The 24,965-nt window shown below is 42.0% G+C and overlaps 2 protein-coding genes across 2 annotated transcripts; one reads left to right on the forward strand and one right to left on the reverse strand.

The window, feature by feature from the left end:
• Nucleotides 1–1,948: 1,948 nt before the first annotated feature.
• Nucleotides 1,949–6,412, forward strand: LOC115573309 (WD repeat-containing protein on Y chromosome-like). Its single transcript, XM_030404043.1, has one exon. It carries the CDS (start codon nucleotides 2,099–2,101, stop codon nucleotides 5,306–5,308), a length of 3,210 nt encoding a protein of 1,069 aa, XP_030259903.1. The 5' UTR covers nucleotides 1,949–2,098; the 3' UTR covers nucleotides 5,309–6,412.
• Nucleotides 6,413–7,167: 755 nt separating this feature from the next.
• LOC115573319 (BICD family-like cargo adapter 1) lies at nucleotides 7,168–23,777 on the reverse strand. The gene is made up of 10 exons (XM_030404054.1): nucleotides 23,255–23,777; nucleotides 20,249–20,464; nucleotides 14,621–14,740; nucleotides 14,230–14,376; nucleotides 13,572–13,754; nucleotides 11,593–11,757; nucleotides 10,090–10,167; nucleotides 9,555–9,667; nucleotides 9,167–9,287; nucleotides 7,168–8,096 (listed from the first exon to the last, which is right to left on the reverse strand). The coding sequence occupies exons 1-10, from the start codon at nucleotides 23,498–23,500 to the stop codon at nucleotides 7,848–7,850; spliced, it is 1,638 nt and encodes a 545-aa protein (XP_030259914.1). The 5' UTR covers nucleotides 23,501–23,777; the 3' UTR covers nucleotides 7,168–7,847.
• Nucleotides 23,778–24,965: the final 1,188 nt, after the last annotated feature.

Below are 24,965 nucleotides of genomic sequence, written 5' to 3' on the forward strand. Positions count from 1 at the left end.
GAATAAAAACTAAATTTAGTGAAAATTATATGACCACAATAATAGCTGATGATAACACTTTGGCTTGCCAGCATTTGTATACAGTGTGTTATATGTTGGGAACATATTCTCTTTGTTTATTTGTTTATTTCTGGCTGTCTTATTTCTTTATTTTGTATTTTAAATGTCAGTTGTCATTTCAGCTACATCTGTCTGGTTTGTGATTTTTCTCTGATGTTTGCTGACAGTCAGCAGAGGGCAGCAGCAGACTGCATCTACGACTGCTCCCTCTTGAGTAACAAGGCTGAATCTGCATGAGCCTTGAAGTGTGGCCCTCCCCTCTGTGCCTTAATGAAGCTCTAGTTTGGAATCAAAAGTTTGGAATATGGGTTATGTGGAAAGAAACAACTAAAAAATCATCTTAAAAGGTTTAAAGCCAATTACAAATATAACATAAAAGAATACATGTTTGCATAAGTATTTACCTCCTTTAATACCCAAATAGTCACTGGTGCAGCCATATAATAAACAGTATATTGTAATACAGTAGTATAGTTAAATGGAGATCACCTGTGTCCAGTCAAGGCCTTTAAATTGGTAAGTGTATAAGTGCACATGATTCTTTTTACATCTACTCCATACAAATGAAAAAGAAAGCTATGCCAGCAAAAGTTATGCAAATATTTAGTTAGGTACGAGTCTAGATTTGCTCATGTGCAGTTAAAAAGAATGGTAATGTAAAATGTAACAATCTGAAATCACCATTTCAATAAGAGAACATTGTGAAATATATGATCCAGTTATACTCTCCAAACACTGAACTGTGCATCTTTTCTTTCTGAAAAATGTCTCAGGGATTCATTTACAAGGAGGTTTAAGGTCAACTTAAGTGGGATTTATTAAACTCTTTATCAGAATTCTAGTCCAAAGAGCATGTCCTTAGAAATGTGGAAACTAGGCTTTAAAATCCACAAAGGGACAGATAAATGACAATACATTTAAGATTCAATGCAAATCAAACAGTCCTCGGCATGTAATCCAGATTCATAGCTGTGGCTGGTCTCAGGAGCTTATGCACCTCAGTGCCTAAATTGAGTTATTCATATTATATGCTGATGTGCAGACACTTCAGAACTCTATTTAATATTCACAGAGTTTTTCAAAGCAAGTGTCTTTATATTGCTTCAGCTTTAGTACATTTCTAATGAACAGGGGAGAACACAGTATGGGATGTTTCACCAATGTAGTTCTATTTAATGGAAATAATCCGTTTGGTTTGGTATTAATTAAGGATTTGTCTACATAAGTGCCACTACTTAAACAGTAAGTAACAATTTCTTCCCGAAAAAATGCCTTTAATTTTGTTTACCTCTTAACACTACTCTGAACTTGCATTGAAAGTGTTATTAATTAAATCTGAAAGTATTAAACAAGCAACAGAAAGTTTAACTGTATTTAAGCTGGAAGTTGTTGTAAACAAACATTACGGCCTTTAAGCAGACAATACACTACTGCGTGCGCACTAAAGACTTGCGCCGACAGAGCCGTCTAACTTCTGCTTTAGCGAATAAAATAATTTAATCGTGCGGCTCTCCTAGACTTTCCGAATGGGTCAAGTTCTGAGAGTGAAACGAGTCATTTCGCGGGGTTTGGGGCGCAAACAAAATTATCCACCGCTTTACAGCCTCTTCTTTCACAATGTTAGCTTATGGAAAAGTCTCTTTGTGCACTATGTTGCAATGACACTGTTTGGCCACTACGGAAGTTGTTATCAGAGCCTGGCGCTGTTCCTGGGGGCGTGGGAACCAAGCAGTCAGACTACAACCGGAAGTGTCGATATAGAGTCGCGCATGCGCGGTGCTCCGTAACCGTTTGCATTCGGTTTTGCTTTGATCTTTGTCAAGGCTGTGATCCAGGGGCTGGCTTGGGTTCTAGAATACTACAAAATAGTTATGTGTGGTTGTAGGTGTTTTATTTCTCTCAGTTCAACAAAGCTCACAGACTAGTACAGTAGCTGACTTACTTCCTCCAGTCATAGATCGATTTTGACTCTTCGGTTATAAAGATTGATAGATTGATAGATTGATAGATTGATTAGGTTAATTGCTGATAGGTAAAAATGAATCGACACACAGATATTGAGGACAGCAGCCCTGACAAGATGAAAAAAATGTTTGCTGCAAAGGATGTCCCAGTGATTGCGAGACTATTTAAAGAGGCACATGCAGATGGTGGCAGAGGTTTAGACAAGCAGGAATTTTGTGAAGTAATGAAGAAAATGTACAGTTCAGTGAGTGAAGAGGAACTGGCTGCGCTTCACATGCAGATTGACACACACTCTAAGGGAACTGTGAACCTGGACGAGCTGGTGTCCTTCCTGCTGAGTAAGATCGAGGCATATGAGGCTTTGGACTATATGCATCATTCCTTTCCAAAACCTTTCCAAAGGGTAACTATGGATTGTCAGTCTTCAATTGTTGGTTTGGTATTTCTGCCCTTGAAGGATGATATGAAAAATTACTACAGTGCTGACTTTCGAGGTGTAGTCAGGCCCTACAAGAAAGGTCAATACCTCTCCATGACCTCAAATGGCACCCTCAGCATCTGGGCTGACACGTTTGAGAACTCACGCAAACTATCATTGTGGACAAGGGAAAATGCACTTCCTTTTTCACACGTCAAGAAAATGTGTGTTCGTAGCATGGAGTACATCAGAGAACTAAAACAGCTGGTCGTCTCCAATTCCACTCGGGAGCTGATATTCTATGACTGCCGTTTGCTCCCTGTACATATTGAAGTAAAATACGCTTTAGTAGTAGACGAGGACCAAATGACTACTATGAACTACTGGTCCAATGGCACTAAAGCAGTGTTTTCCTTTGGTGATGTAGCAGGATTTCTGACTTTCTTTATCTCCCATGATGTAAAGAAACATGGCCTCTTCTGCCATAAGGCATTCGAGCAAATCTCTCTGCAGAAGTATCCAACAGTTTATGTTTCAACCCTGATAAGACATGACTCAATTAATTTCCAGTGCATGAAAGTCCACGCCTTTAATGATGTCTGCAGTCAGATCCGATACTTTCCATCACTCCACTCAATTGCCATCTGCGGTAATTCATTCAAGACAATGGTCGTCGTTGCTCTACCCAAGCCAACTGAAACCGATGTTTCTAAAGAATTCTACAACAGCGAGGCAATTTTTGATTTTTTTACCTGTGTTGAATATGCCCCTGCAGTTGCTCAACTGGTGACTGGTGGTACAGATGGCTCATTGCGAGTGTGGTTTCCCAACAACACGTCATGCATAGAGACGTTGAAAGGACATGACAAACCCATTACCAACCTCATGTACAATACTAAAGACCAAATGCTTATCAGTTTGTCTGAGGACAAAAATGTACGTGTCTGGTCCGAGGTAGGCTGGCTGTGTAGGCAAAGCATCCAGGTTGAAAACATTGGACAGTCCCCAATCACTAGTATGTGTTATAACATACACAACAATGAGTTAGTCCTGGCTAACTCAGATATCACAAAATGCCTGGGAGAAGGAACAGATGTTTTTCGAGAATCGTTAACATCCCATGAAAAGCCCCTGTGCTGTGTTCTGTATCACAGCTTTTTCAGACGGGTCATCTCTTGTTGCCAAAAAGGTGAGGTGACAGTGTGGGATATCTTAACTGGAAATGCTGTCGTGCAGTTCGAAGTCACTTCAAGCAACACTAACGGACGCACATTCATGTCATTTGATGAACAGCAGCAAAGCCTCATCACAGTTTGCCAGGATGGGAAACTGAGGCGGTGGAACTTCAGCAATGGAAAAGAGCTGGGTGTTCACCCTGTTACTGTGCAAAAGTATGTAACAGCTATTGTCTGCATAAAAGACAGGGTGTTTGTGTCTGGAAGGGACTCCAAGGTCATTTTTGACCTGGATATTGAAGGATATGAAAGCAGACTTCTGAAACATGCTTACCTAAAGGACATTTCCTCAATGGATGCGCATGGAGATAGGCTGATTACCGCCTCCAGCAATGGAAATATCATTATCTGGGATCACAACAATGGCGATGTTCTCTGCTGCATTGATGCCAGTACAAGCCCTCGAACACGCTTGGCAGGTGAAAACGCTCAAGGCCTTAGAGAGATTCTACCTTTCCAGAACAGCACGAGTAAATCTAAGGCCACTGGGAGAGGGTCAACAAAATCTAAAGCTCTGACTGAGATTGAGGTGAATATCAGCCCTCTTATTGTATGTCTCAAGACCAGAGAGGCCAGAGCTGACACAGCCACACTGCTGACCTCTGCTGATGGCTACATCTATGCCTGGTCTGTTGTTTGCACAGGTGGTTTGTTAGGAAAGTTCAGGGCAGTGAAGGATGATGCAGCAGTCATTACAACCATGTCAACTGATGTCAACGAACAGATACTATTGACTGGGGATAGTACTGGAAGGATCTGTCTGTGGGACACTCGGAGTTTTGGGTTTAAAAGACAGGCAAACAATGGGCCTTTTGAGGACAGAAATGGGTGGCGTGTGTCATTGTGTCCCCCTCCCCTGTTAGAGTCCTGGCAAGCTCACCCCACAGCAGTGGTGAGTGTTGAATGCGACCCTGCTGGTACCAACGTAATAACGGCCGGGTTGGACTGCAATGTGTGTCGATGGACAAATAAAGGCACCTGCATAGGTGTCTTTGGGAAAGATCGATGGGACACTACGCAACTCCACCCTGAGGAGGATTTGGACGAGGAGCAGGCAGAAAACTCAGACACAGATGAATTTTTTTATGTCAAACGGATACCTGCTTCACCATTACCGGACTATGACAAATTTATCAACAGAATTTGGCCTAAGAAAGGTAGTAAGGCTGAGTTACTTGCCAAATGTAAAAAAGCAGCAACAATTAAGCCAGAACTTGACAAAGACATAGACAGGAGCAAGAGTAAATTTGTGCCACATCCACCAAAGACATCTCGCAGGAGACGGGAGACTCAACTGGAACAAAGCTCTGCTCAGGCAGCATCTCAAGACAGCAGGAAATACAGACGTGTACTCAAGACAAACATGTTAGAAGTCAATGTCATGATACCATGTCCACCAGAAAGCCTGCCAGACAAGCAAGGGTCTCATCGAATACCACCGCATTTATACAAGCCATACACACAACATTCGACCCACTTAAAGCAACATTCACCTCAAACCCGACCTACAACAGACCACGATCATGCTGCAAAGGGATCACCTGACATGCAGCACAGGTCTGATCAACAATCGAAGAATGTACGCTTCCCACCCATCGCTGATGAGGTTAAGCTACACCATCAGACTTAGTTTAAGCCACATCCACCTGAGACCCTGCCCACCACAGGCCACACAAAAAGACTTAAGGAAGATTCTGGCAGGGAAGGGATTAAAAGTTCAAAACCCTCTCACCATGTCCAACAACCACGACCATCAGTTCCAGTCACTGGCATTGGCAGCAACTTTACCATATATAAACCAAACAAGGTCCAAATATGGTAGGGTTTCTGTAGGGGTTTACTCCGGGTGCTCTGGTTCCCCCACTATTCGTAATGATTTAAAAAAAGATGCCAAGTAAAATCCACCTCAGACTCAGCTTACCAAAGATCAAAATCATGCTGCGAAGAGACATGCAGCACACGTCTGATCATACATGGGTTCAACTCACACGCCGTGTAGGGTTTACTCCGGGTGCTCCGGTTCCCCCACAAATCGTAATGATTTTTTTAAAAAAAAAAAGACACCAAGCCATGACCACATCATTACAAAGGAAAGTGAAACTCTCGCCAAAATGCAACCTAGCCTTTTTTTGTGAATGTATATGAATCAAACCTTCGTGTAAAAGCATAATTACGACGAAAGAGGCACTTTTACCGTATTTTCGTTTTCGGGTCAAGGTCATTTTCAATGGAGCGCTGGGGCACTTTTACGATAGCACCAAAATCACTATTTTTGACACATATATATTCACAAAAAAAGCCTAGGTTGCAGGTTACATTTTCCTCTGGTATATGTTCTGCTGTGTCCCTCTCTCTCTGTTTGGTACCCTCCTCCCCCTCTCTACCTGAGCACACCTGAGGGTAATTGATGCTCTGGTGGAGTGGGGGAGGTGATAAAAGGGCAGAGAGTGCGGGGACAAAGGAGGAAGATCACACACAGGAGCGCAGCAGCACACTTGTGAGGAGGGTTCTCTCTATCTGGGTAATGTGGTCCTCATAAGGAACCCAGATGGCAAAACTGTACCAGAAATCCTAATCTGGCTCACACACTGTGTGGAATGAAGGCATTTGGGCAGTCTGCTTTAATTTGCCCGACCGTTGGTTGTTTGAGTTTATTCTGGCTGCTCAGGTTACATCCCACATACTTTTAAACAAACAAATGAATAAAAATCAAAAATAAAATCAATAAAATCTACTACATTTATGAATTAAAATCATAATATGACATGATATTACAAGCAATAAAACTGGTATCACTTTACATAAAGACATAAAAAATACATAACAAAATTTTATTGACTGAGGAACAAGCATAGAATTAATCAGGAACCACTTGATAACAAATAGTAATGAGTAATCCCTGTAGTACAAATTCAAGATTTGTTAACAACAAAAATGTAATATTCCTTAGAATGTTCTTGTGTACAAAATACACACAGGATTGGTCTGCTTCGTCTATGTGAAAATTAACAAACAACAAACTGACAAAAAAGATTCTTATTCTATAAACAAGAATGTTTAGGCACAGCATCGATCCTTTATCTCCTGTTCAGTGAGTACTTGGGACTCAGAGGCCAACTACATTTTCCCTCAAGTCACATAAGAAATGAATAAAGTTGTTAAATACACTAAAGCAGATATGTGCGAAGTGTCTTGAAGATCATTTGTGTCAAAATTCATTTAAAGGTTAGTATGGCGGTTTTGCAAAGCATTTTAGCACCAAGTGAAGCAATCATTGTACCACCGCTGTTGATCTTTAACCTTTTCCGTCTGCCACTACAGATAGATGGTCACTTCATGAAAATTAAAATGTAACTCTGTAAAATAGTAAAATTATTAGATTTTTCTATTAATTTCTTGTGATCTCTCTATAGTGTGATATTTCTATTCTAGAAGGAGCGAATGTAATGTACCCAATTTTCACTTCAGGGATCAATATAGCATTTCATACACAGTTTGTACTAAGCAGCTTTAATAATAAACACTGAGTCTCAGAACATATACACATGTGACATGAAGCACACACCAAGTCTTCATTCAGAGAATACATTTGTGTAGTTTTTTTGTGAAAAAACAAATGGAACTGAAATTACACAAAATCGCAGTTTCCTAATTGAAAACATGCAGTGTGTCTTATACAATCAACTTTTATTATTTTTTTATTTTTACATATTTAGCTTGTGAGCAAAACTGACTGTAAAAAAATGAAATTCACATCTAACTTAGTATGCAAAGAATTCAGTACAATTCCAAAAAAAAAACAGTTTGATCGTTTACTTTCTCTTTGTTCTGTGACGTTAAATAATCTGAACAATATTCTCCACTGTTTTGCACCTATCATATACACCATATTAAGGCTCGGACATTCACAATATTACAAAATAAGGCACAATATTTACAGACTCAAGCAAACCTTTGAATGAAAATGTTAGTGTTCCAGGTAGCCACAGCTTAAATTTTAAGAAGGCTCAACCCCTTCGTGAAATGTGTGCAGGTAAGTGTCGATTTCAAAAGTCTTTGACGTGGCTCTGTTGTTCATCACTGAATGAAACGTGTCTTTATGGCTTCTTTTCAACATACATAATGTTCAGGAAGCTGCACTCTGACCTCTCCTCAGTGCTCATTGTCCGTTATTTGTCATACTGTGCTCCTTTTCCCCGTCTTAACCAGTCCCTCCAGGGGGATTGGTTTTTGTCTTGATTAGCATCTGAACTCCAGATGGAGGAGGAGGACGAAGTGGAGGGCTGACGTGTCCAGGTGGAGGACGTCTTGCTTGGCCTGCGGAAGAAGGAAATGCCGTTGGAGGTCGACTTCTTCTGAGGAAGCTCCGACTGTTGCTGCGACCTGAGCTGCTGGTTGATGATGATCTGGATGTCGTCCTGAGGGAAGGTGGGGAGGAAGAGGAAAGGAGCAGGAAGTCAGAGGAGCAGGGACTCAGTCTGGTGTCTCATGTTGGGCAAAAACAGTTATAAACACTCCCTTTCTATCATTAAACTCGCTTTGTATAATCATTTGACTGGATCAGGTTTAAAAACTATTTTTGTCACTGTTCATTGGTGTCGCGTGCGTTTCTCCTAAGATAAGACCAAACCAACAATAAATTGTTCCTACTGATAGGTATTGTCTGTGTAGTCAACCACTAATACACTGAAGCTTTGTCCAAAAACGATCAAAAACACATCAACATGACACAGTGGTGCAATATAATTAAGTACATTTACTGTATTAGTACTGCACAAATTCGGTAGAAATCGTACATATTTGAAGAGGCACAAATTTGGTGCACTTGGATCTTACTTTAGTATTCTAATGTTAAGGTAACTAGTAAGAGTAGTAACTTTATACTTCTACTCCATTACATTTATCTCACAGCTTTAGTTTTTCAGCTTATGCCCTTCTTGTCCGGTGAAACAAATGTTTGTGATAAACTGAAAGATGACATGTTCCTTTGTGTGTAGAGAAAATTCTGTTCTGTGTAAAAACACACAGATTGTGTTTTATTATTATCGAGTACAACCGATTATGGTTTTAGCTGTATATCAGCATATAACAAATGTGACTTCTCCAGAAAATGAATCATCCTATTTGTTCAAGTATTATCCGCATTATACTATTTAATACAGGAGAGATCAGACCCGCCGGCAGATGGCTCAGCTTGGCATAGTGACTCAGCAGCAGAAGGACTCAGAGAAAGAGACACCTGGTGCTCATTTCCCTCCAAACCGACAACACAGAGAGATACGGCTGTGTCTGTCCCCGACCCCCCGCTGAGGAAACTAAACTGAGATACTTCCCTTTTCTCAGCTTGTCAAATTATCCCTAAAACTGCAGACAGCATGCCTCAATGTATTGGTTAGGGGTTTCACATCCACAGCAGTTTGTGGGAAAGGGACCGCACAAGACACGATTTAAGGTGGCTTAAGACACAGTAGACTGGATGGGACCGTACCTGCCAGGCCTCCAGCTCCTGCGACAGCTCCAGTTTACGTTGGATGGCTTCTAATAACTGGTTGTTCAGGGACATCATGTCATTTTTACTTCTCACCAACTCGGCCTCCATTAGGTTTTTCCTACCAAGAAAAGATGAAATCTCTTCAGTCACATGACAGTCAAGAAAGTCAAACTCCACTAAGCGTTCTTTAAGAAAACAATGAATTATGGCTCTTTTTTGTTAGAAATGACAGTAATTATTGGACATTTGACCAAACATGCAGAATTGTCGCATATAAAAATCAATAATAGCTGCTGTTATACAACAAACATGTAGATTAATTTGAATACATTGGATATCTTTATTATTTACATTGAAAATATTGAATAAAAGAATTGCTTCTCACTTGGCTATGGCTTCATCTCGGTCTCTGATGGCCTGTTGGGCGACAGCAGCCTGCTCCTGTGCGCTCTGCAGCTCCTGCCTCAGCTCAGTGTTTTCCTGCTGCAGCTGGACGTTCTGCAGGAGGAATAAGTTAACTTGTTTAACCGCTGTGTGAAACCAACTGTATACATCTTTCAAACACAAGAAAGCCATTGTTTTTGCAGTAAATTGGTCTCCGCCTTCAAATGACAAATAACAATAATTCCTAATCCTTTGAAATTTTCCTTTGAAGTGACAGTTTAAGTTTGAAACATAATAAAATCAGTCCAAGTGCAGAATTGAAATGTTGGTGGCTAATGTTTCTGCAAACCACAAAACACGTTGACAAGTGTACCACACTGACATTTTTACAACATGTTCTCAAAGGTCACTGAATGTGTCTGTAACACTAACATGGACTGCAGTGACAGCAGCAAATTCAGCACTGACAAATAATGGGCCTCTGCGGGTGCTGCTGCTCCCTCCCTGACAGACGCGTCCGTTCATCACTGCGTTACCTGATCTCTCAGCTCCTGCACCACGCTCGGATTCCCACACTGATCACCCATCCTGTCGACAAAAGCCCGACTCAGCTCCTGGGACAGAGACGTTAACAGAGAGATTAGGTGTCGTCCGTGCATTTCACAGAGATTTACACAAAAAGTTTCTGTTGCGTTGGCCTATTTGCACGGCGCTCCAAGGAGAGGAGGGGGACGGGCAGGAATATTTAGTTACAGTGATAAACACCTGTTACTGGTCTGAGTGGAAAGCAAACGCCACGAGACACAACTGGACAATTATATATGCTCGCTTGTGGCAAACAGAAGCTTAGGAAAGCATATAAGCTTGCAGTTACAACAATTCAACAAGGACACACACTTTTTCAGCAGGGTTCAACTGCCACTAGGGGGTAGATAGACTTACTGTGAATAAATTAATGAATGTGGTATGTGATATCTTCTTTTCTTAAAGGGACAGTCCACCACAGAATCAAAAATATATACTTTTTCCTTTTACCTGTGGTGCTATTTATTCATATAGATTGTTTTGGTTTAAGTTCCCCAGTTTTGGAGACATATGGTAGAGATATCTGCCTTCTCTTGAATAAAATGTAAGAAGATGGCACTTGTGGAGCACAAAGCAACATAATAGTGTGACAGTGCTTGTGACAGGGTTCGTTAGGCTGCTAGCCTCTCATTTATGAGGAGATGCACGCTCTCCTCTGCGCAATGAGTCAACTCACATCAAAACAATCTAGATGGATAACTGCACCGTCCCCCGTATGTTCATATCTTTTTAAAGAGCACACAGCTGAAACGCATCTGCCTCCAACCTTTATCCCTGTAGCATTTGTATTCATCAACCTCAGAACACACAGCACAGAGGGCATACAGTACGTGTGTATGTAATAAGAATATGTGATTAGATATAGAAACTAATCTGTTACTATTCTTGTCCTCCTTTTATCCAAACCACAGTTGCAGTTTGTGTTCGTTCACACGGCTCACTGAGATCCCTCGTGGCTGTATCCAAAAATGCACGCAGGGATTTAAATATTATCTATATGTTTTTTGTAATGACACAAATCTAATGATTTTAAAACTGCCTTGACAGAAGAATTTTAATTTTTTACGCTTTAAGTTCACTTATTTTTTACGCTGTGTCTGTTTGCAAGCAGCGACAGTGCGGAAGCTGCACCTGCTCTGGTCTTGTCAGTCCAGGTGTTGTGATCCGTTTCCCATCCTCATCATGACTCTGCATCATTTTACCTGCTCTGTGGCCTAAATTATAACTAAGTCCTTTCTACTATTTCAAACATCTTTAAAGCAGACGACAACCAGTGTTTTGGTGGACGACCGTGCACTTGTTTTACATTTTCATGTAAGCAAAGCCTTTGTTTCTTTGTGAATGCCCAACCTTAAAGTTCAGTCTGTGCCTTTGATTCCACCGAACAATGTCAGTCCTTTGTTTTGCATTTCCTCTCCTGTCCCACTTTCTCATTCTGCATGACTAGCGCTCACCTGAGGGCCGGATCCCTGTGCCAGAGTTTGGGCCGCTCCCTTTAGCTGGTGCAGCATGGCCTCCAGGTCCTCCTGCTGATCCACGACCTCCGACCTCCCCGGGCTGCTCAGTTCCTGGGTCAGCGGGAGCAGTAACTGAAGGATGGAGCCCATTTCTTGCTTCATCTATAAGGAGAGGAGACATAAAAGCGTTGAGTTACTCTCACAAAACAATTGATATAGCTTGGGGGCTGCTACTGTATATCTGTGTTACCTTTAAAAAGATAATGTTTCAGATGTTTTAATAAAAAAATGACACAGTAGTGACCAAAAACTGGGTCAAAACTAAGTATTTATTTTCAGCCACATGGTCCATTTTTGTCAGGTGTCTACATAGGCATTACCTCACTTTATCCAACGTCCCTGAGTCAAACATATCACATGATGAGGCTGATCTCACGATAACTCAACAAAGATATCTGGAAGGTTAGTTTTCATACAGTAGGCATGATATCAGATGAGATAAGTTCACAGACACAGGTGTAATTGTGCGCTGAAAGCTGTGAAACAATGAAACTCTCCTACAATGTGGCTGTGACAAACAGGAAATGTAGTGAGTGACTCATGAGTGCAATCAAACATCACATTTTCCTGCTGGAACAAAAACAATAACAGCAGAGAGTGAGAATTAGAAGACAGTTTTCCTTTTCCTCTCTCGTGCAGCAGGTCTTATCTAATATTTCTTTGTGGGGTTTTCACACCGAGATCGCACCTTCTCCTCGCAGAGTACGTCCTCACGTCACACACAAATCACACTGTCAGAGAGAACTTGCACAAAATGTTCTGTCAGCATGTTCACTACAACCACATGTATACATGTTTGCTGAAATGCAGCTCATAGATAATGTTTCTGTGGTGCCGTTACTGTACATGTCTCTCAGGAAAGACTTGCTTAATATTCTCGTTTCCAGTTATCACAGGGAAACAATTTCCAATCAAAACAGACATGAATCATTGTAGGCAGGACAACAAAAGAACAAACCATAAAACGAACATGTGCCAACCACAGCGCGGAGATAAAGTCAGTGCAGCCGCTCCTAAACTAAACCGCTCTGCTGTTTCTGTCAGTCACAGTGGTGTGCTTGATTCACAGCCTCTCTGCCTCGTTGGTCGAAGCTAGTTGTGACTGTTGTATTGTTCAATGACTTTGCATCACGAGCCATCTATGAGAGCATTTAAGATGGCTGGTTATGGATAAAATCCTCTATCATCAAGGGCAAAAAAACAAACAACCAATGCATACAAAGTGTTTCATGCCCGCATAATTAAAACAAAAACATTCTTCCAATGGAATTAGTGCACATTGTCTTAAAACAAGTCTCTATGTTTCACTGATACGTTACTTTAAAAGAGATTGTGTCTTGAGATCACAAATTCCTTGCCAGAATAGTTCTGAGTTAAGAAACAGTTTATGGATAAAATAACAAGACATCTCACTTTGCACGTGTCTTGTCGTCCACACACATCTACTAATTTATCACCAAACTAATACAATATTGTCTCACTCAGTGACTGATAGTTTAGGGGGAAAAAGCAGAACCATAAAAATTGTGTCTCTTAATTCAACATATTCTTCTTCTGCTTCAAAACCTGCCACCTACATTACCCACAATGCAACTTTACCACTATCTCACTGTTTAGAGATTCAGGTGTGTCATGCTGGTAGCAGCTAATGTCGCCTCAAGCCTGCAGCTCGTCTGATATGCTAGCTTCTTTTTTGTTGTGTGTTTGTTTTAGATATAGTCACGGTTTTATTTATAGCACGGATGAACAGTCACACGAAACAGGGTGAGACAGACTGAGTAGGTGACATGAAGCAAGGGGGTCGGACTCGAACCCTGGGATGCTACGGGGAGGACAAAGCCTCTGTACATGGGCGCACGCTCTCCCAAGAAGCTATATCAGACTTTGGCGACAGGTTTTAACATCTGCTTTAGTACCTCTTCTCTGCTGACTCCCAGCTCTGCCGTGTCCAGGCTGCTCTCCAGCTCGGACAGCAGGGAGGCATCTCCGTGGCTCCTGGCCTCCTGCAGCGACAACTCTTCCTGTAGCTCCTCCACCTGGGCCTGCAGCTGCTGTGAGCGACCCCGCCCCGCCTCCACCTCCTGCCACGCCTCAGCGAGCTGAAAACACAAGGAGGTGCACACATAAACATCAAGACCTGCAGGCACAAAAAAGCACAACGTACAACACAGAGAAAGATAAGACTGCATCATAAACATTTTTTGAACAAGACGTGAATATGATTACATAACAGCGATTTTACCCGAGGCCATGTGTGCTTTTTAAAAAGCTGTCATGAGACACTCGTGTAATTATTTCCTCTACATTCAGTGCAAAAGAAATCCTGACGTGCCAGATTCCTGCGGCCCAACCAGAAACCAAGCAAACATGAGTGGAATCCAGATTTGCGGGTCAAGGTTACAATGACGGGGATGAGCTGATTGTTTAGCAATGCTCTCCACAATCCCGCCGAAACCCAAGCTGTCAGACCCGGAGCAGAAAATCCCTTTGTTGTTCTTTCTTTCATTCATCAAACCGCACTGAGCTGTGTTGTGCTGCCCTGTCTGTGTGTGTTTCGTGTGCTCGTGAATGTACCTGCTGGCTTTGCTGCTGGTTGAGCTGGTCGTGCAGAGCCAGGCGTGTGTGTAAAGAGGCCAAACTCGCCCTCAGCTCCGTGTTTTCTTGACACACACTCTCCAAACGCTCCTCAAGCACCTGCTCCTTCTGAGTGAGGCGCAGCACCTGAAAACACACACACACACACACACACATCTTAAATATGACAATTAAGTTATGTCTCCTCTGACTTACTGCCACTTTTGTCTTGCGTCACAGCCTATCAATCCACTAATGTTTGGAGAGGTACAGTAAGAGTTTTCCCTAAAAATAAATAAAACAGTTGGAAGTGTAAGGTACTTCCTGTCATTCAATGTGGGAATATAACTTTGTTTCTTGATGTGGTTGCAAACACAGTAGAGTTAGTTACCTGCTCCCTCATGGCACTGATCAGCTCCTCGTCCTGCGGCCTGTTGATGCTTCCTTTCTGTTGGAGCTCCTGCTTTAGCGCCTGCAGCTCACTGGACATGGCTCTCTCCACCTCCATCGCCTACACACACAAATCAGAGAGAAAACACAAATGCATGAGACTTCAAAAGTGCAGTGAGAGAAAAGAGAGATGTGGCTTTTGAATTTGCAGGTGCATTTCGTTCACTTTTAGACGTGAGGAGGGGGTTGGAAAAAAAACAAAAAAAAGAGCTCACCCAGTCAGAAATCAAACTCTGACCAAGAAAAGTGTAATCATATCAGTCTACCTGAAACTCCAGCACAAAGCTCGCCTCAGGCCTGAGCTTTAAGAGAATTGAGACCACAATCTTGGGTCTAAAAATAACCAAATATATAACCGATAGAATCCTGTAATCTAGACCCAGATGAGAAGAAGCATTATATGATACCTGCCTGAAACGTGGGGATTAGGTGACTGAAATTAAACATGTGTTCAGTATGCTGCGGGCCATGCAGCACAGGGAGGATGAGAGATGGTCTGCTGGAAGAACTGCTCACGGTTAAAACATGTTCCCAAGCTCCCACTGGGGTCTAAAGATCAAATCTGAGAGGAGTCACAAGATGATTAAAGACGTACGTTTTTGTACAGTGAAATTGTGGGTTGCAATGTTGATTCTTCTGAAGAATGACCTTTGAAGGTCCAGTGTTTTGATTTTAGTGGCATCTAATGGTGAGGATGCAGATTGCAACCAAGCTAAATACCCCTCGTCAGGGTGGTTTGTCCATTCTGGGCTTCCTTAGAATCATGGCGGTGCGACATGGTGGACTGTAAAACTAAAATGCTTATTTTAGGGTAACGAAAATCACAATGATTCCTGGTTTCAGATGATTAAACATTAATGAAATACAGAGTTACGAATGTTTAATTTCTGCGCCTACATCCTACACACTGGACCTGTAACAGGTCACAAACTAAACACACTGGAAACCACTTACTGAACAACAAGCAACATGACTCCTGATCACTGATCCATCAAAAGCCCAGAAGAAATCAGCCGATAATGAACAGACCACATGTCACATTACGTGTAAAACAATGATTTCTCATTGATGCCGTCAGCGTTCTACTTTTTTTTAGAAACACAGGCACTTCCTCAAAACAGCAGATGAGTTTGAAACCTTACAAAACTAAGACTTGTGGTTCTTTGGTGAGCTGTGGAGCCACTTTGAAGCCCAAGTGATCACACCGACCCATCCGGCTCCCAGTCCCTCCGTCCCCACCCCCTCGTCCCGGTCTGGGAGCCTCAGTACCCCTTACTCAGCAGTTCGGCGGGCCCCTGTCAGGTCCCATCACGACCACACAATACAAGATGAAAGGCCGGCCACCGCGGCAGATGGAGCGGAGGGCATCTTGGTCTCGTCTGTGACATCATCATGCCACATTAGACAACAATGCTGCGGAGGGTAAACTTGGACATCACAAGGGTGAAGCGGAGGGGACAGCTTGTGTGTACGTGTCTACAGGAGCGTGCAGAGGAAGTGAGGCAGGGGTGATGGCTAAAATTAGTGGGAAGTGTGTGTGTGTGACAATAGTAAAGCCGGCACTGATGGGCATAAACAAAACCTAGCATGCAGACACACTATGAGGAGGAGAAGGGGGGTGCTGAATCTTGTTGTCAACACGGGCCCCCTTCCACAAAAGAGGCAGCGACCCACTGAGAATCACCGAAAACAGGAGTGGATGGAGGACGCTCACAAAGATGATATCCCCTCACACGGCCCCCACAAGCCTCAGTCCAAACACTGAGTTATCTAACAGCTGACTACCCAAGCTACAGCCGAGCCCCTCAGGGAGCACGCAGAAAAGACGGTTCTCCCCTGGGATGATGGGATGTTTGGGTACAAGGGGCACCATGAAAAGGAGCAAATGAAAGATTTATATCTCATCGTGATGTATATTGTCTTTGTGTTTTTGTCTGTGAGCTGCCTGATGCCAGCAGAGGGGGCAGAGGTCACGGGGGCTCGCCTCCACTCAGGCCTCTCCTTTTACAATAACAGAAAAATCTACAGTGAGAGATTCGTCACAGTCAGTCATCCCAATAACAGGGTGATCCACAGCCAGGGAGGGCGATCATCTGACACTGGGTGGAGAGCAGGAGGTGGAGAGGTAACAGAGAAAATAGTAATTTGCGAGGTGGACCAAAAATCTGTACGGATTTGTATAACATTTAGTCGATTAATCAATCAGTAGAAAACTGACGATCTAAAAAAACAAGATATTTGAAGATGTCACTGTGAAGTTGTGGAAATTACAACTGGTGTTTTTTTCAAAAGTTGGTGCCTACATTACCCACAATGCAACTCTACTTGACACAGGTCCAAACCGATGTCCTGAACTCACCTTTCGGCATATTTTATAAGAAAGAAACTTAATATCATCGACATTTACTGCTTATCAACAAAAATAATCAGACTCCCTTTTCCAGTTAGGCATTTCTTGTGTTTATCTGCCGATTTCCAAAACACTGATAATGTCGACTTTTCTTGCACAAGAGTAAAACTGAACCAGCAAAGTGTCTCTAATCAAATTGTTTACATTCTTTCAGTATTTCTTCAGAAACTGAATCAAGTAATTAATGATCATTGAGCCCATGAATCCATCCGACACCAGACAAGACTCACTAAATGTTCTCCTGTTATGTTTCGGTTCCAGGAACGACACCACGTGTAATGTAATCGAAATAAAAACATCCTGACAACACTCAACACTCCCTGATATTTTAACACCTCTTTCCCCGCAACTGTCCAAACATTCAGCTCTGAACCATGTGACATTCTGGCACACGTCAACATTGTTTTCATGCAGCCGCTTCCGTTAAAAAGCACCCGGATGGAGAGTCCCAGCGAAATCTTTCCTCTCACGTCAGAGCTTTGCTTTGCTTTTTCTGTTTTCTGTTGCAGGTAAACTCGATGAATTCTTTCTCTCACTCAGGTTTCTGTGGTTCGACACAGACACCCTCCTCCAGATTCCTGTCATGCTCTGGTTACACTCTCACAGTTAGGATATAGAGTTTCAGGCTCTTCATTATGAGTACACTCACAATACACAAGAGGCAGAAAGAGACAACAGTAAGACATAAATTAACTCTGAAAAGAGCTGAAATGATGAGTCGAATTTGTGAATCAGTTATATATTTGAATGAAGCAAAAGTGCCCAATTTTTCCTGGTTCAAATGATGTTTACGAGCACAATATGTTTATATTTGCTGATTTTCTTATGCATATCTTTGGTTATCTATGGTTTTGTGCTGTTTTTTTAGACAAATCAAGGCACGTAAAGACACAAAGGCATTTTTCACTAATTTCAGCCATTTGCTAGAGTAAGCATACTCTAATTACCGGCCTACCAAAACCCGATCGGGACAAACAGAGCACAGCCTCCTGTTCCATTTCGTATCTGTGGGAGTGCCTGTGCAAACACACATAATCACAAACACACAACTCACCACAACAGAAGCGACAGCAACCGTCCCTGCGTCAGACATGAAGCTTCTTCACACACATTCGCTCTCTTCTCTGGCTTTTACAGCCACACAGAGTCCAGAGTTGCCCGCGTTCTACTGCCGGACAGCCAAATAAAACATTTTTTTTCCACTTCCTCCTCCCTCAGCAGCCCAAAGAGGCAGAGATAGCACCTTTTATCTAAATTGACTTTTTCCTGAACTTCTAGGGAGTCGGTTTGCCTCAGAAAGTCCTTCGGCCTGACCACACTGAGAGACAAGACGCACATAGTTGCTTATTATGCGGACCTTGACTCATGGGAGGGAGCACTCTGTTTTCTGGATTCATTTTTAACTTTGTGAGCTCAGTTTTACCGTTCATTTTGCTCAGAAGTCTGTCATGTGCAACGTAACACCGTCGCGACTGTCATGTTTAATGAAACATGCCCTACTTTCTCAGACTGGAAAAACACTCAAGGTTGTCCAGCAGTGCGATCCAGTCGGCTCCTCCTTGTTATAACAGATAAAAGGTTGTAAATTATGTCACCAGTTTGATTTTCCTCCCAGTGTGTCCTTCAGATGCAACGATGAAGATCATAAACATGTGATTCAAAAAGTCTGATAATGACTTGAGTCAGCTTTTGTTGACAGTTTTTTTTTTTTGTCCATTACGTCACACGAGTTTCTACGAACAGTTATATAAGTTAACGTCATGTTAATGAGTAAACTGGATCTGGTTAGACAGATTAAAATGAGCTCATGTCTCATATTTGATTAATCTGCACATTTTTTTATAATCTTAATAATTGTTATAAAATGTAATGACAGCCACAAGTCCAAGAGGAAGACTCAAAGTTATTCAGTTCACAATGACACAGAACAGATCAAAGCTGGAAATCGTCACATTTGAGAAGCTGGAATCACACCATATTTGGAACAATTACAAAAATAGATGCAGGTTAATTTTCCATTTTGTCTCTAATCTCATTGTTTTGAATTCTTTTCCACTTAATCAACAGACATGCATCTTCCAGGGCGTTTCTACGCTCTCCTCCTTCTGTCCTACATCCAAAAATCAAATCATGGCACTACTTTCCCTCCCTCTCTTGTTTACATATCATTTCCATTCTGCTCCACAGTGGCACGGATCATTTGCCTGAAACCAACAACTGAGATTTTGTTTCTGGACTACGGCCTTTCAAACTCCAACCATGTCTCTCCTGCTCAGTAGAAAAACGTTTTACAAGTAAGTTCCGTCTGTAGAGTGGGAGTCTATAAACAGCCTGAGAGTTTGGCCTACTGCAGAGTAGACTGAGTCAGACTGATACCTGCAAAGAACATCGAGTTTCAGGATTGGGTGACAGCTCGTCTTATCTGCTTTGACTCAGAGCTGCAGCTTTGGATCCACGGCTCAGGTGTTTGTTTCACACAGGCTCAGTTATCTGACGCAGCCGAGGGGCATTCTCTGAACCAAGCTCTGTAGTTATTATGTTTGATAGGGAAATCCTTGGCTGTTACCATGGCAACTTATTGTTTTTTGTCAGTTATTCGACTTGTTTTTGTTGTTTTTCATGTTCTCATAAAAGAAAGAGATCTTCAGAATAAAAGAATAACTGAACTGTTTTGAATTAATTCAGCTCATCTCTAAAAGAGCACAAATGGGAAGTTGCAGTAAGTTAAAAAAAATCATAACTTATATAATCCACAAAGAGGGAAGAAATAGTGTTACCAGTCTTAATGTCTCTCTTAAAAAGTCCTTGTATTGTGTGGCAGAGTTATCTATAAAGTTAGCATGCTAACTAGCTATCCCAGGCCTGTCATGGTCCAGAAATGCTGTGCTAGTGATGCTAAACACTCCCCTGGTGCTCTGAGCAACAAGTCCGGATCACTAGATGCACAGCTTGCCGAGCTAACTAACTAACTGCAGCTAGAGTCAGGACTCAGGAGCAGTTAGTTGTTGCTCTGGAGATATGCTGCCCCGTTTGTTGTGAGTAGGAATACACCAGGTAGATGACTGTTACATATTGCACCTTTAAATTACACACATTTATGAAACAACAGGGCTGCAACTAAGGATTTTGGTTGTCAACATCTCCATGCTTGGGACTCACGGTGTTGAGCTGCTCCCGGAGCCTCTGCGTGTGCTCGCTGTGCTCCAGCTGGGCTCGACTCTTGTCCCGCTCGGCCTCGCTGAGGGCCTGGCTGAGCCGCTCCACCTGAGCGCTCAGCTCCCTTGCATCCCTCTCCAGGTCGCCCACCTGGCTCTCCAACTGGGACTGGCAGCCCTCCAGCTTCAGCCGCAGCTCATGCCTGCCCTGCTCCAGCTCCTGCACAGGGGAGGAAAGATCGTTGGTGATTACATTACATTCATTCAACATGAGCTGCTTATGAGGAAATTATGGTGATCCTTACTGGCAACAGGATGTTAGAGTGATGGGGTTTTATTTTGAAAAGGAATCTGAGTGACAACATGTGCCAGGAAGTCTGATTCAAAGTTGAAAAGGCTCACAAGTATTTATGTCGTCTAATCTGTTTTCATAGCGTCGAAACTATCAGTCGAGCACGACAGAAGCTAAAGTCACAACTGCCTCGAGAACTGATTAATTATTTGGGTTGTTTTTCAAGCAAAACTGCCAACAGTTCCCTCGTTTCATCTGTTCAGTTTTTCTCTTTACTTTGTCTGAAGTGAAAGTAAAAATATCCTTTTGTTGTATCCCCCGAAAAGGCAACATGAAGACATTTCCCTGAGCTTTGGAAAATTGGGAATCCATCACTATTTTTCGGTAAATTATTCATTAAGCAAGAAAGTGATCAGCAGATTATTCATGAGTACAATAGTCGTTCGTTACATCATGACAGATAAGATAAGTCTTTGCCACATCTTTATTGCACTTTGAAAAGTGGACCACTGTGTCTACAGTTTGCCCTGACTCTGTGATTTAAGCTATATAGTCGCACTTGATAAGATTTAAGCCTGCACATCTGAAGGAGACATCAGCAGCCTTCACCTTGAGAAGAGCAATGGGGCCATTATTTAGTCTGTCGTAACCGCTCAGGTGTGCAGGAGGCTTCACCACCAAGACAAACATGTAAAACTCTGCAGAAGACCTCATTTCACCTGCTGCCTCTTGCTTCACTGCTGCAAGGTTGGGGTTTTGTAGATATTTATTAAATGTGGAGGTCCATCACTAAGTCACACACAGACACTTTAACTGCAGTTCTCACCCTGTATTACATGACCAAATTTGCTGATGCCTCTGAAAGAGTTGGAGCCGTATCAGTTTGATTCTACAGTGGCAGGTTGCCGAGCTGTTACACAACCTGTGAAGATAACTCATCTGGGAAACATTTCATTAGATGTGAGCTAGAAATGCGTTCGTAGTCAAAGAAACAACACAAAATAAAGAGAGTACAGTGACCTTGATCCTGCTGAGGAAAGTAGCAATAATTTCATGTGGAACAAACTCTTCTGCCTGTTTTCACTAAAAAAATGAGAATTGGGGCAGCAGGGTGCAACTCTTTGTGGCTGTCAAGTGCAAATAACCATTTTCATTTATCACAACGGTGCATCTGAGATTTAGAGTTTCATTTTTTGAACAATTGAGATAATCATAATGCCATATTGCGTGTGATCTAAAGGTGCTTTTTGTAAGAAAAGTAGATTTTTGAGTCTCACTCCCATCTCATCAAATACTGATGCTTTGGGATGGCAGGCGGCCCGACCTACAATTTAATTTTTCTTACAGATAGCACCTTTAAATGAAGAAAAACACTGTTTTCCCACCTTTTTTCCTGTGTTGAGAAATGCGCCTGTGCACCTAAAAGAAAAAGCGTATTCGCTAACTACTGCCAGCTGTAGCTGCCAATAGCTAGTTCGCTGAGTTAGCCGTGCAGCTAGAAGCTCAGAATGGAAGTTTGAAGCAGAATGTTTACACTGCTAACACTGCTATTTTGGACCTGGATGGGGCTAGCTGGTTAGCATGCTAAATATACATCAGAAAGTCAAAACTGTTGCTCCAAAACATTCATTGATAGTTTAAGTTAAAGGGACTCTGAGGAACCTCTGTGTTGACCTGGCAGCCGGTCAACACGGAGGTTCCTGAGAGTCCACTCCATTTCTAAACCAACGTTAGCTACTGTTGCTCTCTGTTAGCAGAGCAAAGAAGAAGTGTGTAATCCAACCCGAGACTTTCACAAAGAAATCCACAGTCCAGCAGCATGAAACAACTCAAACAAATGGTCCAAATCATCAGAAATATTTATTTCTCCATAACTGAATAAACAAGCTGTTCTCAGAGGAAAATAAGGTCCCCGGAACACTGTTTGAAGCCAGACAGGTGGCAGGGTCTGCCACATATAAACACAGTGAAACAGTATGAAACTGTGTTTGTCCTTTACGGTCAGTTTGTTTATTCAGTCATGAAAACAAAGGGAGTTTGTTTAGGCAATGAAGATCTCTCTCTTCTGAGTAAAATGTCTGCCGTAAAACTACATAGTGCTCCTTTAAATGTGAATGCTTTTTCTTCATAGGTTATGATAGTAAATAAAGGAAATAAGTTTTAGGTTTTGGACTGTAATTGGACAGAGAAAAGCTATCTGAAGATAGGGCTAGATGGACTCTGGGGAGTTCGAGAATGTAGTTAATCAATCAAGATCATAATCATTAGGGTGCTGACCTATTGCCTTTCACAACATTCAAGTGTACTTTCTTCATGTTTATGGTCAGGGAGTCAAATATTTGCTCTCTATTATATCTTAAGTTGTCATCTGGACGTATAACAATAATGAAACTGCCAACTGGGTGTGTTAGTCACATAGTTACCACATATTTCTAAATAAAAAATTATTTTAATGAGCACGTTGTTGAAGAAATACGACTGAGAAGTTCTATTCTGATTGACAAAGTTGCTTTAAAGTCGATGTTTTAATGCGTATTAATTGAATTAACTCGGCTGAAAGACAGGAAACTTCATTTAGCCTCATTTCCACCGCACACTTCAAACATCAGCACAAACCTTCAAACCCCCCTCTTGTATCTAAAAACCCATCCGTCATGTAAAAGCTTCATTTCAAACCATATATCAGCGTTTTGAAAAGGCAGCTCGGAGCCGACTTACCTCCAGCTTGTCCGCGTATTGTTCATGAAGTTTGTCGCTCTGATCTTTCAGCTGTCGGTTTTCCAGGAGCAACGCGTTTCCCAGCTGGGCTGCCAAAATAACCTCTTCCTCCTTTTGTTTCAGCGCAGCCACAAGTTCACTGGGGTCTCGATAATCTGTTATTTCCTCGGCTCCGTAGTCGAAGTAGAAGTCCTCCTCCAGGGCCATGGTCTTGGACTTGAAGCCCCATTCATCCAGTCGGTCCATGCTCACAACTGAGTTCACCTCAAGCCTCCCGAATGATAATATATATATATACAATAATAATAATGATAATAACGAATAGTGTTTTAATTCAGAGACACAGAGACACACGTGTGGAGAAGAAGTTGTCCATCCATGACTGAGTGCTGCTGTCTGTCTGTCTGTGGGTGAAGCTGCAGGTTGGAGCTCCGCGGTGAGGACAGGCTGCTCCGTCTGTCAGCAGCAGATGTCTGTCTGTCTGTCTGTCCGTCCGTCCGTGTGTGTGTGTGTGTGTGTGTGTGTCTGTCTCCAGGGGGCGTTTCCTTCAGTCACCTGAGGCACTGTTACCAACCCCACTGTCAACAAGCACACCGACACCTGTCCTCACCCAGTCTCTCCCACTGTGACGGTGTTTTATTGTGGAAAATGATGCATGAGGTGATCAAATGTAATAAATTCTGCTTCATCTCCACCTAGCAGCACAACCCACTGCCTCAAACAGGACCACAGCACTGAGTCAACGCCTGTCTGGTATCAACAAATATATACAATTCAAGTATGAATCTGTCACATACACAGATCATACAGTACAATGTGAGGTGAAACGTCTTCGCAGCAAGATCAAAAGAGAAATGGTAATAAGATACCCGAAGATAAGATATTATATTATGTATACACATCAGTGTCGTACCAAAGAGTCATATTTGATTAAAAGAGAAAGATATGGTGTCAAATATTACCTTGGTAAAAGTAAAAGTCTTAAATTATCTGATCAAATAAATCAGTTGTATATTTTATCGTATGATTATCAGATCTGATGTTCAACATTTCTCTGATTATCAGAATCAGAGTTTTAATTTAACCAATTAATATGAAAATGAATGACTGTAAAAAAAAAAAAAAAAAAACACTACCTTGGCTCTGCAGAGTTCTCACTGACTAGAGACTAAAGTGGTTAAAAGAACCATTATGTAGAAATTGGCATTTTGTGTGATTTGCCCCTCCCCCACAGTTTCTGAGTTCAACACCCCTGTCGTACATACTGACAGCAATCTGCCAGGCGTAATGTAGGTGCTGACTACAAACAACACTTGTTACGTCATCACAGTGAGCTCGTTTACATGCACACTAAGAAACTGATCATTTTCTGATGTAAACAGCATTATGTGATGGGCTTTATAGGATAAAAGCCGTTATCCTGTTATGTAAAATCGGATAAACAGACCTAGTTTTTCGCCCAATAATCCATTTATACCGTTAATCTCGTTTATGTTGTTCTTTTACATCTGCACATGTGTTAAAAACATGTACTTGGAGGGAGAAAGGAGAGAGGAAAGCTTTTTCGCCAGAGAATAGAACAGAAAGGAAAACTGTTGTACTGGAAGTGAGTCCCCTTGAAGGAGAAGCGCAGGAATTTCCTGTGTTAGTGTTTGTGGACTCTCATGTTCACTCATATATATATATATATATATATATACACTCACGTACT

Source organism: Sparus aurata, chromosome 2, assembly GCF_900880675.1.
Source record: "Sparus aurata chromosome 2, fSpaAur1.1, whole genome shotgun sequence".
NCBI classification, from domain to species: Eukaryota; Metazoa; Chordata; class Actinopteri; order Spariformes; family Sparidae; genus Sparus; species Sparus aurata.

What these genes read in the sequence shown, in the direction of transcription:
- LOC115573309 (XM_030404043.1), top strand. Translation starts at nt 2,099, where the DNA reads ATGAATCGACACACAGATATTGAGGACAGCAGCCCTGACAAGATGAAA.
- LOC115573319 (XM_030404054.1), bottom strand. Translation starts at nt 23,500, where the DNA reads ATGGACCGACTGGATGAATGGGGCTTCAAGTCCAAGACCATGGCCCTG. An exon ending in AATACGCGGACAAGCTGGAG is followed by an intron (nt 20,465 to 23,254) that starts GTAAGTCGGCTC and finishes TCCCCTGTGCAG; the next exon opens with GAGCTGGAGCAGGGCAGGCA. An exon ending in ACCAGCAGCAAAGCCAGCAG is followed by an intron (nt 13,755 to 14,229) that starts GTACATTCACGA and finishes TTGTGTTTTCAG; the next exon opens with CTCGCTGAGGCGTGGCAGGA.